At 31.3% G+C, this 16,984-nt stretch overlaps 1 protein-coding gene across 3 annotated transcripts in view; it reads left to right on the plus strand.

Annotated features, from left to right (window-relative positions):
- Positions 1-16,984, plus strand: part of RNaseX25 (Ribonuclease X25) — a 56,104-nt gene that overhangs the window by 23,538 nt on the left and 15,582 nt on the right. For all 3 annotated transcript variants that reach the window (XM_075367890.1, XM_075367891.1, XM_075367889.1), the window contains exon 4: positions 16,104-16,488. In XM_075367890.1, coding sequence (XP_075224005.1) covers positions 16,104-16,488 — 385 coding nt within the window. The remainder of the gene's footprint in view (positions 1-16,103; positions 16,489-16,984) is intronic.

Raw genomic sequence — 16,984 nt, forward strand, 5'->3', positions numbered from 1 at the left:
GGTCCCCTCTTTCATTCCTTTTGCCCAGCCCGTATTCACCCACTATATTTCCTTCCTTGCCTTTTCCAATGCTTGCATTCCAATCTCCAACTATTATTAAATTTTCATCTCCTTTTACGTGTTTAATTGCTTCATCAATCTCTTCGTATATACACTCTACCTCATCATCATCATGGGCGCTTGTAGGCATATAGATGTTAACAATCGTTGTCGGTTTAGGTTTTGATTTTATCCGTATTACAATGATTCTATCGCTATGCGTTTTGAAATACTCTACTCTCTTCCCTATCTTCTTGTTCATTATGAAACCTACTCCTGCCTGCCCATTATTTGAAGCTGAGTTAATTATTCTAAAATCACCTGACCAAAAGTCGCCTTCCTCTTCCCACCGAACCTCACTAATTCCTACTACATCCACATTTATCCTATCCATTTCCCTTTTCAAATTTTCTAGCCTACCAACCTTTTTTAAACTTCTAACATTCCACACTCCGACTTGTAGAATGTATTTTGGTATTTATCGATAACTATTTATCCGACAACTATTTGGTATTTTTCGATACAAATACCGGGTTTTTGGCTTTAATACATTATTATTTAAGTTACTTTTAATTTTATTTATTTTTAATTTTTTTAATTTTATTTGCTGACGAATATACATATTTTAATTATTTAGACATTATTTATAAATCGGATAAAATCTCGACCTTCAATCAAAGTGATTATTTTCCAGTTGGAGTATCAAAACAAATATATAAATTGGACACTGATGCCAATTTTTATTTATTTGATAAGGAACTTACTGGATGGATACAAATTTATATTTGTCAAACGAATAAATAGCACATACAATATACGACGAACTACGAAATTTATAGGAGTGTGTTATCAAATATATGATAATTCAACTTTTTACAGATTAATAGTGCATGGACAATCAGACATGTTATTTTTAATAGATGTTAAATCTAGTATTTTTGATCCTTTAAATGTTCGTATAACTTCAAATCAAATTCCGATTCCTAATTATTTACCTACAATAACTTATGCCGATATTAAGAATAATAAATACAGTAATTACGATTGTACGTTTTACACAAACATTAACGCATATCGTTATATTCAAAGTGATATTTTCAATAAAGGTTCAGATTGTAGAATTCCTCATTGGATATCTATTTTGAACGTAAAATCTAGTTTAGATCTTTTACATTCATATGTAATTTCTGCAATTATACCCGTAAAACCCAACGACTCTTTTACATTTGATTTTCTTTCAAAGAATGTACAAGTACACAATTTAATGACATATCCTAAATTAGACTTTATAACAAAGTTAGAAATCGTTGATGATTCTATTTTTGACAGTTGCTATTAATTCATTCAAAGATGAATATGACATTTACCGTATAAATGCAAATTATAATACAATTTGAATAGAAATGCTAATATTTTCTCGTCTAGTTTAAAAATGAAACCCATACATCGTATAGAATATTATAAAGAAAAAAAACGCTGTGAATGTGAGTTTAATAATATAAACCATAAAGATTTTATTGTATGATGCATTTTACAAATGTATTATAATTATTTAGTAATGAGAAATTTTAATCAAAAAAACATTTCATATATAAAAACTTTATTCAAGTATAAAACTTTAAACAATTGTAAAATTACCTTTAATATAGAATATTCAAAATCAAATATAATATATAATCAAAAGGAAGACTGTATGATTTATATAGATTTAAATTTATTAAATGAAAATATATTTGATAACAGTAAATCCAATATAATAAAAAAAAACAGAAGCTTTATGTATTAAATCGATATTAATTGTAATTACCTCATAAAGAAAGTAAAATTATAAGTTACGATAACTATATGTGATTAAATTTTTTTTAAACACCTTTTCTAAAATTGTGAAAGAATTCGTATCACAGACAGCTAATCTAGATCGCTTTTTTAGCGGTTGCACAATCATTATCTAAACACACACGTTTACCATACATCCCTTCTATATAATAAATGAATAAAGTACTGCATAATATTGTATTTATATTATTAAATATGCTAGTGCGCATGCGTGAACAAAACTGTAATTTACATTAAGGTCAGTGAATTCTATTGTTAATATTTATCTTTCACTGAATAAAAAATTGCAATTATTATTATAGGAACGAGAAGAATTCCCTGACGTCATCAACAAGCTATAATAAATACATTACAAATGCAAGATAGAGGATTCCAAGAATCTGTTGTAAAAGATTAGAGAATCTCATAATGAGAAAATTGTGATTGCGAAAGAGTGCGAAATACCTGAATTTTGCTTGTAAATGCTACATGATATGTAACTTTTGTCTAAAATAGAGTGTGCGCGGCTTAAGTAAGTTGATTAATGATACATTTAATAACAAACTATGAATTGTGATGTAGAAGCTATTTGATCGATAAATTTACTGTATTTTGCGGCGTCTTGCAAATCTAAAGGAACATACAATAAATAAATAAATAATTTTTTTTCCCTCAATAGATTATTATTTAAACAATAATCTGTTACTTAATTTGTATGAATGACCTACGTACAGATAAATTTATCATCAAGGTCGCGCTGTTAGATAATTTAACATTAACAATGAATATAATGTTTATTTATATAAAACGATAAATATATTTTATTTTTTCATTTTTGCAAATGTTGTTCAGTAAAGAATCATTAATAAGAAAATGGTGATTGCAAAAGAGTGTGAAATATGTGAATTTTGCTTGTAAATGCTACATGATATGTAACTTTTGTCTAAAATAGAGTGTGCGCAGCTTAAGTAAGTTGATTAATAATAATTTTTAGAATCGTTAATGAGAAAATTGTGTTTGCAAAAGAGTGCGAAATATGTGAATTTTGCTTGTAAATGCTGTTTTGCTAAATCGCTTCGATATTGTATTTGATTTCAAGCGGTATAAAATGTTCATATACGAGATGGTAACGTAATGGTGTATTCTCCATTGATTATTAGTTAATTCTGCCTGTTAGTTTAGTTTTAAGTCTGCTAGTTAGTTTATTCTGCATGATTATTAGTTAATTAGATAATTAAATAATTATTAGAATTATTAATGAGAAAATTGTGTTTGCAAAAGAGTGAGAAATATGTGAATTTTGACTGTAAACGCCTGCATGTATGTAACTTTTTCTCTAAAACAGAGTGTGCGCAGCTTAAGTAAGTTGATTAATAATTATTAGAATCGTTAATGAAAAAAATGTGTTTGCAAAAGAGTGCGAAATATGTGAATTTTGCCTGTAAATGCTGCATATATGTAACTTTCTAGAATTGCACTAAGTCGCCTGCTGCTCTCTGATTGGCTGTTGTGCTAGAAGGATCGTATTATAACTACTATCAACATTTCACAGCATTTTGAAGTTCATCATCATTGAAGTGCTGCTATGCAAGCAGCTACTTCAGCAGTTTACTTTGAAACCTTGAAGAAAGTTAGGTGAGCAATTCAGAACAAACATCACAGTTTGCTGTCATCTGGTGATGTTTTTTTTTACATGACAATACTTGACCTTACAGTTATCTAAGAACTTCTGAATCAATTCCATTGGAACATTTTTGATCATTCCCTTACAGCTCGGAATTGATGCCGAGTGATTAGTGATTTTCATCTCTTCACTCACAATAAGAGGCTTGCGTCGCATCACTTCAAACAAAGTTGTATATAATAAAGTATTTTTATCTATACAGGTTTTTTATTTGTATCCAAACGAAGGTTACTTTTCGAACCGTACTTGTATTTTAAATTTGGGACTTATTAAATGTTTCATTAAGATGTTGTAGTTAAATAGTATCTTGTAACAGTGCAGCCATTGCTGTAGTAATATTTAGTGTTAAAAACTCAAAAATAAATTAGTAGAAATAAATATCATCACCTTTTGAGTTTGAGTAACTAACTTTAGTAACGAACTTGAGTAACGAACTCGAGTCAAAAATCACATGCAAGATTTCATTTCTTTATAATATTTTCTAAGCCTAATCTCATTTTATAAATTCTTCTGGTGTTTTGGTTTGATATTATTTTTACACGACTGTCCAAAAAGGAGTGTAATGTTTTTAGGGAGTATATGTGTGTTTGTTCCACCATAGCAGCTCAACGGCCAAACTGATGTAGGGTTCCGCGTTGGAACCCTTATGTTACGGGGATTGTCATAAGCTATATAAATATGTATATATGTATGTTTAATTGTAACTAAGAGGCCACAAAAAATCATATACGATTCTAAATCAATAATCGACAATATTTTCAATATAGATTTATTTATATCAAAAATATTAGTGTTTTAAGAACTGCTCCATATTAAATGTATGAATTATGTTAGTAAAATTTATTAGTTTATTTTATAATTATTATTACTGTTTTATTTATTGTTTATATACATTTAAGAAAAAAGCTTATGATTTTTTGACAAGCAGTATGTTTGATCATGTAAACATGTTCTTTCTTCTTGCTTTTATTTTTTGGTGTTACTTCTTCTTACTTATTGTTTATAAACATTTAAGAAAAAAAAATCATGATTTTTTGACGGGCAGTATGTTTGATCATATAAGGATGCTCTTATTTGTTGGTGTTGCTTAATCTTACTTATGTATTAGTAGTGAGCAGGGCTTGCTTCACTCGTCCGACCGTCTAGCCAAGGGGCCTTGTCCCCTGAACCCTCAGCACGTTCAAATCTCCATGTTTGTGAGAATGTTAAGTATTTTACAGAAATATTTTAAGAAATGAAATACTAGTGTGTAGAGAATATTTTTCTGAACATTTTGGTATTTTTATATTTAAAATAGGCTCAAGGAGTGAGTAGATACAGAATTTAATATTTTTAATAGAAATATAATGTTTAATGTTAGCCATATTGATAATAGGAAGTTGGCGTGTGTGTGTTCATGTGAGGTTGTGTTAGTTGCCAGTCCAGTTGCTGCTGTTGGTGTAGAATGGATCGTGTGATGCACCAGCCAGACACGCCAACATCTTTCGCCCGCTAAATAAATAATCCTTTTTTTCTGTAAAATTAACTAATAATCCCTTTCCGTTATTAATAAAATTAATAAATAAATAAAATTACAAATGTAAAATATAAATAAAAATAATCAACACTTCTACGCTTCTAATGGGAGAGAATCGTGTTGGGAGCCATGTGTTGATGCCTGGCGCACCACCATTGGTTCGCTCTGTACCAATACCAGCTAAAATATAAATGTGTACACATATGACAAACAAGCAAACCCACACACCAACCTTTTTCATGAGAAAGATTAATGTTGTTATTACACGACTCCCCTAAAAGGAGTTTAATGTATTTAGGGTGTGTGTATGTTTGTTCCACCATAGCAACTCAATGGCTGTACCGATTTAGATATGTGCTGGAATCCTTACATTACCAGGAGTGTCATAAATAAATAAATATATATGTAGTCTTGGAGATTTGCCATTTGAAGCACAAACTTTATGAATTGAATTAATGAACTGTGAACTGTGAGCCTCTATCTACTGTGTGAGCTAAATTTGAGCTGAATGATTCAAATCAATTGAATGAATAATTTTACAAAAATAATCGAATTAAAATTATATTAAATAAGATAATATTAAGTAAATCTTACAAATTTTTGTTTAATAATAATGGGATTGCTGTGAGAATTGTGTGTGAGGCTAGAGCGGTGAGGTAATGCATGCACCTCATGCAAGGCTAGACTGATCATCATCATCAACTGGTAACAAACGGGGTGCCCCTCGGGTGCTGTTTTGGGAGGTGCAGTGAGATGTTCTTATAATATCTCTTTAAACAATCGTGAGATTTTCAAAATTCAAATGGTGTACTTGGTAATAGGTTAAAGGCTAACTTTTGCATCAGGTACACTCTCAGTCTAACAGATCGTACGATAATATGTTGATTTGCTTGGCATATCTCCCGCCACCACTCCATTCGGTCGCCTAAATCATAAGACCGAATGTCTGTGCCACAAACAGCAACCGAGCCTGGAACAGTTTAGCGACCAGTATCTTAACATAGCTCCTAGACCTTACCTAACAGCACGAGCGGACTAAGCGTGGTACCTAACACCATCGGCTTACGTGTTCCAACCACTCACTTGTCATATATTTGCTAAAACGGGTAGGCACACCCCGTCAACTACTTAAAGTATATATGACATCTATAATAAAATTTATTTTCTCTAGGCAGCAATTCGCTGCCACGCCTAGGTCGCTGAATGCTAGCAAGTACCTGTCCATCATTTTATAGCGCTTGGAGCCATAATAATTGGCTGGTGATCAGTCATACTCAGGGCTAGCTTCCCACAGAAATGCGGTAAGAGTCTTTCCCTTAAGCAAACTACGGATGCTGACTGAACAAAGCAACCACATCTAGGAACTCCCACACGGTCTGACAATGCGGCTCTCGCCACTTACGAGTGGCCAATTTTCCTTTTGACCTAAGTTCTACGGTGGCCCGGGGGCAGTCAAACATCAGGTGTTCATTTGACTGGACCTCCCCGCAGACGCACAACTCATCAGCTGCCAGGCGGAACCAAAACAGATATTGAATCAAATTAGCATGGTTGGTGAGCACCCGGGCACCTGTTGCCTTTAAAAATGAGCTCGAGGCATATCACCCCCCCAAATCCTGTATAAATTTATACAAGGATCTTCCCTTGGTCGTGGTGTATTATGAATACAGTTCATGAATAGAAAAGGATTAATCTCGGCGATTAACAAGTTACAAGATTAAATTATAGAGTTAATTACAATAACAACAAATTGTAATAATTAAGCACGTAAAATAGGTAAGCCACCTATCGTGACTGCACTTAAGTGAATAAATGGCTTTTTAAACTAAACTTGAAATTGAAAGGCATAAGGTATGATGAACTGAATGTTCCACAAATTTTAATGATAAAATAACTGTTTAACGTAAAAATAATGAAAATTGAACTTGCCGGCAGCTCACAAATATTAGTAAGAGACGAACTCGTGAATAAAGGTAAATGAATACATACAGTAATCCTGGACGTAGTCCGCAGTAGTGTATCAGGAATACAGGAGTGATATGTGGTTTAGAGGTTAAACAGGACGTGGCGTCTCAAAATGTAGCAACGAGTTTGGAGAGATTCTGCATCGATGAAAATGTAATCAGCAGCTCGAGAAGATTCGGCGTCGATAGAATTGGCAGTATGTAGTGATTGAAACACTTTCCACAGAGACGTAATATAGTGAATTTGAAGAATAATTTAACAAAGAAATGAGGCTGGACGAACATAGAAAACTGTGAAATCACGAAAACTGATGAGTAGAACTAGAGAAAATTTCGACGGAGAAATACCGCAACGTTTATAAGAGTATGAAGACGACAAAAGTATTAACATTATACGAGAGAGAGAGAACATCGAAGCCTGGTCCTCCACTGGAGGACGTGAAAGTCAGGACTAGAATGAACAAAGCTGGCGTGGTGAGAAGTAGGGGAAGCGAACAAAGCAATGGACAGAAGAGTGTGTGTGTGTGTGTTGACAACAAGAGTAGTGTCTTAGTGTTAGTATGGGAACGATTAGAGAAAACGTGCGGAATTCGGAAACGAAGACATAACAAACATAATTTACAAGCAAGCAGACCACTAAAGAATTACGTAAGACAGATAAAATAAATTTCTGAATACGCAAGTTGAAGAAATGACATCAGGGCAAACATAGAGAAATAGACTTCTAGGAACTATGACAATATTGAAATTCGTTGAGAATAAAAAACACTTAAGACTAAATATATATATTAAGACTAAACAGCAATAAATAATGCGAGATATGAAATACGTTGACACCAATATGATGATGCAATCAGTAAGTCATACTGGAGACTGAGAGAAATGATATCGAAAACAAACCCAACAACCTATTTAAAAATACACGTAGATAAGACTGACAAAAATGCAAAATAAAATTACCAAGCCTGTAAACTACAAGACTCGACCATAACCTTGAATTCATTGGTATAAAAACAACTTTACGCGTTGGGGTAAACAGATAATTAGAATTTTTTTAAATTATATATATATATATATATATATTGTAGTATTATTATTTACACATAAAAGTTAAATATATGTAAGAATCTAAACAAAATTTATAATCTTGATTACTAATTGGTTTCTCTATAAAAGCATGTAAAAAGGTAATTATTCTTATTATCTTTTTTTTTATTTAGTTAGTACCCATTCATTATGAGATAAATGATTGGTTTGTAGCGTTTATATGATAATAATTGATTTTAATAAAGTGTATTAATTGATTTAGTTTTTTAATTGTCAAAAATTCTTTTTTTTTTATTTTAATATAAATACAAGTAAAAAATACACATTTTTCACTCTCTTTAAATGTATTTTTGCTTCTTTCAGCAAATATTAAAAAAGAGAGTGCTAAGCTATTCTTATCGATTAGAAATAAGCAATTCCGAGAAATAAATTTTTTTTAAACATTTTATAGCCTTTAAAAAACAAATTAATGTTTTGAACACAATAAAATTTTTAATTTGTTTGTCAAAAGTACGATGAATTAAAAAATTAGTTACTAAGCGATTGCTAAAGAGTATGATAAGAAACTACCTCATTCATGCACAATTAGTTTGTGATGATCCATTTAAAATTAATTAAATTGTAAAAAACAAGAGGAAAAATTTGCTGTACTATTTAAAAATGATGTTGTAACTTTCCTACTTAAACAATAATGTCTTAATATATTTAAATGAATATTAAAAGTAGGTGATACAGTTAAGATGATTATAAGAAAATTTGCTTGACACAACAATTCCACAACAACTGCATTATTGAAAACATTGAAAATATGGTATTAATGTATAATTTTTGTTTTAAATTCTGCACATTTAAACTACTAAATGTTATAGTAATTCAGATATAATTTGATATAGAGTCCAGTTGAATTACTTTGAGTTTTTAGTTGAGCTTTTTTTTTTTTTTTTAATTTTTATTGCGTTTCATGTTTTATCTATTTGATTAAATATACTTTAACTACATTTGTAATGTAGTAATATTTGTGACTAAATTATGTTCCATAAAGGTAAGCTATATGATCCCAAGCAAAATTGTAGAAAATACTAAAACAATATGAGTGAAATTTGTAAAAAAGAGCTGAAATTTATTTTGGTATTTCATTCATCAAAACCGGTTAATTATTGTTGATATATCAGTTGCTAAATGAAAAATGTTTTAGTTCCTTGATTCTTTTTTGTAGGTAGATGAGGATTGTAATTCATGATAGTGAGCGATATCTGTATACTGTATATATTAGTAAAGTTATTTCTATGAACTGCTATAATGTACTTTATTTTTATGTTATCTTTGTGTTCTGTAAAAAAACTAAAGCAAAAGAACTTTTACTTTAGCGACTTTGTTTATTGCAGTTTGTGCTTCTCAGTTTACATTACCCAAGCACAGGCATGCATTTATTGAAATCCTAGTAATGTCCATTATTACTTAACTTGAAATATTTACCGGAATTATTTGCTCGTCAAAAATAGATTTTTGGCATTTATTTGTTAAGATACACTTTAAAAAAAAGAGTGCAAGTCAAAGAATGGAATCACCTCTCTGTATTGTAAAATGTTTTTTTAATCTTCACACTATAAAATAGGTTGTAGCAAACAATACCAAGTAATGAAAAAATATGATTTTATAACATTTTCAGTGAATGTTGTTTGACATTTCTTTTGGGGGTTCCTTTCCCCATTTTGCAGAAATAGTTTTTGTGATTTACACTCACAGGTAAATTAATAAAAAAAATTCCTAAGAAAATTTGAAAACATTCATACAAAATTTTTTTTGTAATTTTAATGAGGGTTGACTTTTGTATAATAAATAAGATCTGGTACTGAACTCTAGTTAGCCCATCTTTGATTGATATACTTGCCAGATCCCAAATACGCTGTAAAATATGAAATAGTAAAATTATGATTAATGTCTTAATGAATGTATGAATAAAGATGAATTTTTTCTTTTTCTGCTTTATATATTTTCATCTTTGTTTTTATTTATTGTTTTAACCCTGTACGTATTATTCTAGAACTAATTAGTTGCCTAAATATTATAATAATAAATGTGTTTTTATTGATAATTAATTGTACAACATTTAAATGTTACCAATAGCATGTTCCATCTAGGGGGGAGTTCCCTAAACTTAAAAAGTTGAAACTTACACTTTACTAAACATACACCTTATACAGTAATTAATAAAACCTTATAATTAAAATACATACCTTATAATTTAAAATTCCAAAAATTCAATTGATGATTTAAAGTTCAGTAATATAAATTATTTTAATTAAATATTGAAGATCTTTGTAATAATACTTCCAATTTTGTTGTGATATTCTTTTTTACTTTTTTTTGTGTTATACATTTTATTTTGATCGCCCATTTTAATTTATAGAATAGCAGAACGTTGAATATTTTTTCTTGGTTGAACATTTGGAATCTAGTCATTAACTGGAGAATGATCAGCTGAGCTGGTAATATCTCAAAGCCTACAACGTTATGTAGTAATAGAAATAATACAGCTCATAAGTCAATCGCAGTAAACTTCAGTGAAGGTGAGCTCTTCCCTAATATCTCCTCTTGTGGTCATGTAATAAATCTAGATTGAAGTCTTAAATAAAAATTTGTCATTTTTTTCTATTTGCATTTGGGACTAAATATTTACCCCGAAATAAATGTGAGGAAACATATTTGTTGAAATAATTTTATCGGTGACATTAAAATCCCCTTTTAATATGAAATTTTGGTGATTGCAGTCAGAAAACAAAGAGTCCAGCTTAGAGAGATCCTGATACCACCTGCAACAATTTAAGTTTTTAGGCACTAGATCACAGACTAGAGTTAAAAGATAATTTCGCAAAAGAGTAATCTAAGATTCTATTAAATCTTAGACCTCCCATTCCAATTTTTATTCTTAGTTCCATAATTTCTGCCATTACTCTTCCAAAGCAACTTTGTTTTAAAAGGTTTAACACTGGCAGACATACAAAAAGATATAAATTCACTTTAAAGGATTCTTCACCTTCATTTTCGATTGAAAAAAGTGGGCTACTGAATTATAACATGGTACTAAAACACTGTACATTCATTCAAGATGATGAATGCCCAAAATGCTCAAAAACTGCTATAAAAATGATTCTAAAAAATGCAAAACTGGTAAAATTATCAGTCGTAAATCATTACAAAAAAACACATTGTCATATTAAATTGTCGCTGACTGAACGTAAACGAGCTTGCTGACAATGCAAACATTTTGATAAACTAAAACATGATGTTATGGGTGAAAAAGCTTTCCGCTCGATGGGTGCTGCAGTTGTTAACAGTTAACCAAAAAACCCATTTGCTGAACACTTCTCACATTATGCTGAGTTTCTTCGATGTTTTATGACAGTAGATGAAACATGAATTCACCATTGACCTTTGGATGTTTTCTACAGTACCAAAATGATGTCCTTTTAAGAGGGTTTTGATCCTGGAGAACCAAACAGTCACACAGATTAAGATTAGGTAAATAGGAGGACTGTGGAACCACTCAAATCCCTTCCTTATTTCTTTTTGTCAAAAACCGGTTGATGCTGAGGAGGGGGACCTGTCATGGTGGATCACCCAAGTGTTCAAAATATACAGTCTGACCCTTTCAAGGACTTCTTTATACTGGGATCAGAGAAATTTGAAGATAATGTACAAAGGGAGTGAGAATTAAGTCAGTATATGAGGGTCATTCAATAAGCCCTTAGAAAATCCAAGAGATGGTGCTTGTAGTATCGAAAACGATTTGCTTTTAGTAAGCGTCATTTGTCGCTAGAGTGCAGGTAAAGTTTCAGCTGTATCCATCATGTAGTTTTATGTCGTAGTCGATTGAAGCAACAAGCTATTGTTTATTTAGAAAAATGGAAAAAAGTGAGTTTCGAGTAGTGATTAAACACTTACATTTAAAAGGCTTAACACCGAAAGAGGTCAAAGCCGAGTTGAATAAAGTTCATGGCAAATCTGCTGCTGTGTTTGTAACGGTTTACAGTTGGGCAAAAATGAGTTTAAACATGGCTGTACATCCACAGGAAGTGACCACCTCCAAACCTCCAAAATGATTGACAAAATTCACGATATGGTTTTGAGTGATTGATGAATCAAAATGCACAAAATAGTTGAGGCTGCAGGCATATCGCAAGGTACATTGTTTTCAATTTTCACAAAAATTGAATGTGAAAAAATGTTGGCAAGATGGATGCCATGTTAGCTCCCAGTGTGGAATAAACACAATCGTGTGGTTGACTCTGAGGCTGTTTTGGCGCTTTTCCATCGCAATCCTGAGGAGTTTCCGCATCGATACATAACTGTGGACAAAACATGGATATATTACTAAGAGAGAAAAAAACAGTCAAAACAGTGGGTGTTTGAAGGCAAACAGGCTCCGAAGATGGCGAAGACAGTGAAACTGGCCGGCAAGGTGATGGCCACGAGTTTTTGGGATGAACGCAGTATCATCTACACTGATTACTTTGAAAAAGGACAGACAATAACTGGAGAGTATTATGCGTTGTTATTGCACCGGTGAAGGGAAGAAATCAAGAAAAAACATCCTCATTTGAAAAAGGAAAAGATCCTCTTCCATCAAGACAATGCGTAGGTGCACACCTGTGCAGTTTTGATGGCCAAAATTATGGAATTAAAGTTCGAATTATTACAACATCTACCGTATTCACCAGATTTGGCCCCCAGTGATTTTTGTTTATTCCAAACTTGAAAAAACGGGCAATGGTTCACATCAAATGAGGAGGTCATCACTCAAACAGATGCTTATTTTGAGGACCTTCCAAAATCCTACTTCTTGGACGGCTTAAAAAGTTTGGAGAAAAGCTTTGAAAAGTATATAGAGTTAAAAGGAAATTGATTATGTTGAAAAATAAAAAAAATCCACACAAAATAATTTGTTTCTTTATCCCTTTCTAAGGACTTATTGAACGACCCTCATAGTAATAAGTTCCTCAAAGGTTAAAGCTAAATTTCCTACCACACGTCTTAGTGATGTCTCGCTGACTTTACTGCGGCTTCCCATAAGACTCTGAAATGTAATGAATGTGGCGGAATGAAGTGCCACGTTCGGCAAGTGTCCCTTTTCGGACAAAAAGTTGCTATTTTTCTTCTTACGTTTTCATTATTTAAAAATTTATACATCAAGTGAAGTGAATTATTGACTCTGATGAAATTCATTCCATTATCACTGTATAGGTTAGAACATAGACCTTTTCTTGAAACAAATCTTCTTAATGGAGCTATAAATGCATCTGTTGATAAATCGCTGACTAATTCTAAATGTATAGCTGTGGTAGGCAGCCAAACAAATAATGCAACATAACATTTTATCCTAATGTTTGAGCACCGCCCACCTTGACGTATTAATAAAGGTCCTGCGTAGATTACATTAGAAAAATGTTTTTTTAAATAATCTTTTTATTAATTAACCTGTTGAAACATTTTTTTTTTCAGCCTGCTGTGTGCCATTTCTAAACTCTTCATAAAATATCATAAGTTTTTTCTACCTAAAAAAAAAAAAACGTGCATACAGCTCAATCTAGTTATTGCTATACCATACTTAATTTTAGTATTCTATTATTCTGTTACTTCAATAATTAAAGTTATATGTGAATATATGGAAAGTTCAGAGTGCCTAATCCCTTTTTAATTTGAAATGAAAGCTGAAAAAAGACAGGCTTTAAGGTAGTAAAAAGGAAGCATTGGCAGTATCGGTATTAGTAAAATACTATTTAATGTTTGTTATTATATATAAAAATGTATTTTATTACTATTTTTCTTTCTTATTATACAAATATTGTAAGCTTGCTATTGCTTATATACTCATTAGATTAATACAAATTTCTTAGAAAAAAAGAAGTAATAAGAATGGGTAAACTGCATCCCTTAATATCCAATGATTCCTGGAACTTCTCAGTGTCATAGGGTTTTGTAAGGAGTGAAGCTAAATACAAAATGAGCAACATAAAAATGAACCCATAATGTAACCGCTGCTGATCGGTAGATTATGTTGGAATTAAATTTTATGAATGATACAGATAAATTAAATAAGAAAAACATAAAACGTAATTTAAATATTGCATTTATTTACCTTATTGTTACAAAAGATGTTCAGAATGATCACCCTATTGAACTTTTCTGCTTGACTGATCATACTGAGAGTCACTGATGCAAAACATTGTCAATTGTGTTATTTCTTGTTGAATGTTCACCTTCAGTTCACAGACACTGTGGGGATTAGATGCAAAAACCCTCTCCTTTAAGTAGCCCCAAAGGAAAAAAAATCGCAGGTAGACAACTCTGGGAAATGTGGAAGCCACCGTCCTCTACTGACAGCTTGTTCATTTGTGAAAAGCATGTACATGATTCAGTGAAACATTTGATGCTGATACATTGCTCCAGCTTGTTGGAAGGAGCTGTTGTACTCTCTTTCATTATCAAATAATTGCGCATAGAATTCATAAAAAATTGTGACGTAAACTTGTGTAGTGACAGTCCGGTCAAAAAATATTGGTCCTACTCTACGATTACCAGAAACGGCACATCAAACACCAATTTTCTCATTCTAAAGTGGATGCTCAAATATCGAGGATTCCTTGCCATCCAATACGTGGTGTTCTGTGAATTAACACCGTCAGATATATGAAACCATGCCTCGTCTGACATGAAATACAACATCGGGTCTATCTGTCCACCAATAATGTTTTCGAGAAGCCAGCTGCAATAATCAAGTCGTTTCAGTTCATCTGCCACCTTCAGTTGTTACACAGCTGTAACGCGGTATGGTTTCAATTTTAATTCATGAAGAATTTTACAAGAATATGTATATTTAACACCAGATTGTTGAGATAACTTGTATAATGATTTTTTTGGACTGGCAGTAATTCTCCTTTCAATATCAGCAATGGCCAGATGTAATGAATTACTTCATTTCCATGCTTTACGTACGCTTTTAATTTTAACAAATTTTTTTGCATCTTACATCTTCAATTATTTGCTTACATATTTTAATTTTTGAATTCCATTTTAATTTTTTATTTATTTTAAATTTGGTATTTTATTTAACTTTAATTAAATTTATTTAATCCCCTTCCTATTTCCCTTTCCCCCTTCCTCTTTTCTTTTTTCCATTTTCCTTTTCCCCGTTTCCCTTTTTTCTTTTTCCCATTTTCCCCTTCTTCCATTTTACCTTTTTCAATTTTTTTCTATTTCCCTTTTATGATTTTTCCCTTTCTCCCTTCTTCCCTGTGCATAAATCGGTCCAGTAGTTTTTTTAGTCTATACCGAACACACATATCGGAAACATTGCAATGTAATCGTAAAATATTTAATGTAACATATTGCTTTTACATCCAACAGATAGCGCTATTAACATAAAATTTAGTTTTTTATCGATTTGAACCCCTTAAAATCAAAATTTTGCAAAATCCTTTCTTAGTGCACGCCTACTTAAGATACGAAGGTACCCTGAAAATTTCAAGTCTCTACCCATAATAGTTTTGGTTGTACGTTGATTATGAGTCTGTGAATCAGTCAGGACATTCTCTTTTATATAAGAGCAGAATTAAGTAAAAGAAAGTCAATTAGGATAATATCTGGCTTTCATTGTAAAATATCTTATGCAAGGAGAATTTTTGATACTATCTAGCTTTAGAAAATTGTTGTATTTTATTTAAGTCTTCCTTGTAATTTTATTTATTTACCATCTACTTCCTAAAAAAATAGACAAAAGAGAGAACTGAACCACCTGGGGTGCTGCTACTAAATGTTGATTTTTTAATCAGTTGATTGGATGATTTAAGGATTCAGGTTTTTCAGGGAGCATTTTTAAAAATATTGTCCTCATTGTAGATTTAAGTTTGGCTAAAATATGATCCTGGATTTTATAAAAGAAAAGACAAATTTATTGTTATTCTGTAATTAGTATTACAGTGAGTATATGTGTATATGGATGAATTTTTTTTATGTACATTTTTTTATTTCATTTTAGGCCAACAAAACTAGGAACCAAAGGACCTACTTTCTGTAATGGTAGTCTTCCGTTTAATGATACCGCTTTAGATGATATAAAAGATGATTTAAATGAATATTGGACTGATGTTGAGCTGGGTGGTAAACATAAAAAAGATGGATTTTGGAGGCATGAATGGGTAAAACATGGTACATGTGCGTCTGCTTTAGAAACTCTTAATTCTGAAGAAAAGTATTTTAAACAGGCTTTAGCTTGGTTAAATGACTATAATATGATGCAGGTATTGATGTTTGAACAAATTCATCCGACTAAGACAGCAGTCGGTTATGATGCTGTTTCTATCGCTAAAGCAGTGAATGATGCTGTCGGAAAGAATCCCTTTATTCATTGCGTTCATGATACGGTAAGTTTTATGATTTTGTTTATTAAAATATTATGATAAAAATTTAGATAAAAAGGATTGAAAAGATTCAATTTCAATCAGAGGTTTAAAATTCTTTTTTAGAGCATTGAACCTCGATTCACTTATTATTTTTCAAAAAGTTAATATGAACTAATAAGTATATCCTGAGCATAGAAGCTCTTCAGATGCCATGTTTGCTGCAGTGTAGTTGTTAATATTACATGTATTCCCTGTGCTAAAATGGTTTTTTTTGTTTGAATTTTCTAGCGTTTAAAAAAATTTGAATGGCAAATGAGGAGTATGCTCAGCATAGTTGATATACAATTCATAAAATTATTTGTTCAATTTTCATTCTGCAATAATAGTCCTTATCATGCATATATACTACCATTAAGATTTCTTTCTTTATTATAAGTTTATACAATAATAGATGCATATATAACATGTAACTATAAATATATACAATCATAGTATTGTTTTTCTGAAAGCATAAAAC

Source organism: Lycorma delicatula, chromosome 6 (genome assembly GCF_047948215.1).
Source record: "Lycorma delicatula isolate Av1 chromosome 6, ASM4794821v1, whole genome shotgun sequence".
NCBI classification, from domain to species: Eukaryota; Metazoa; Arthropoda; class Insecta; order Hemiptera; family Fulgoridae; genus Lycorma; species Lycorma delicatula.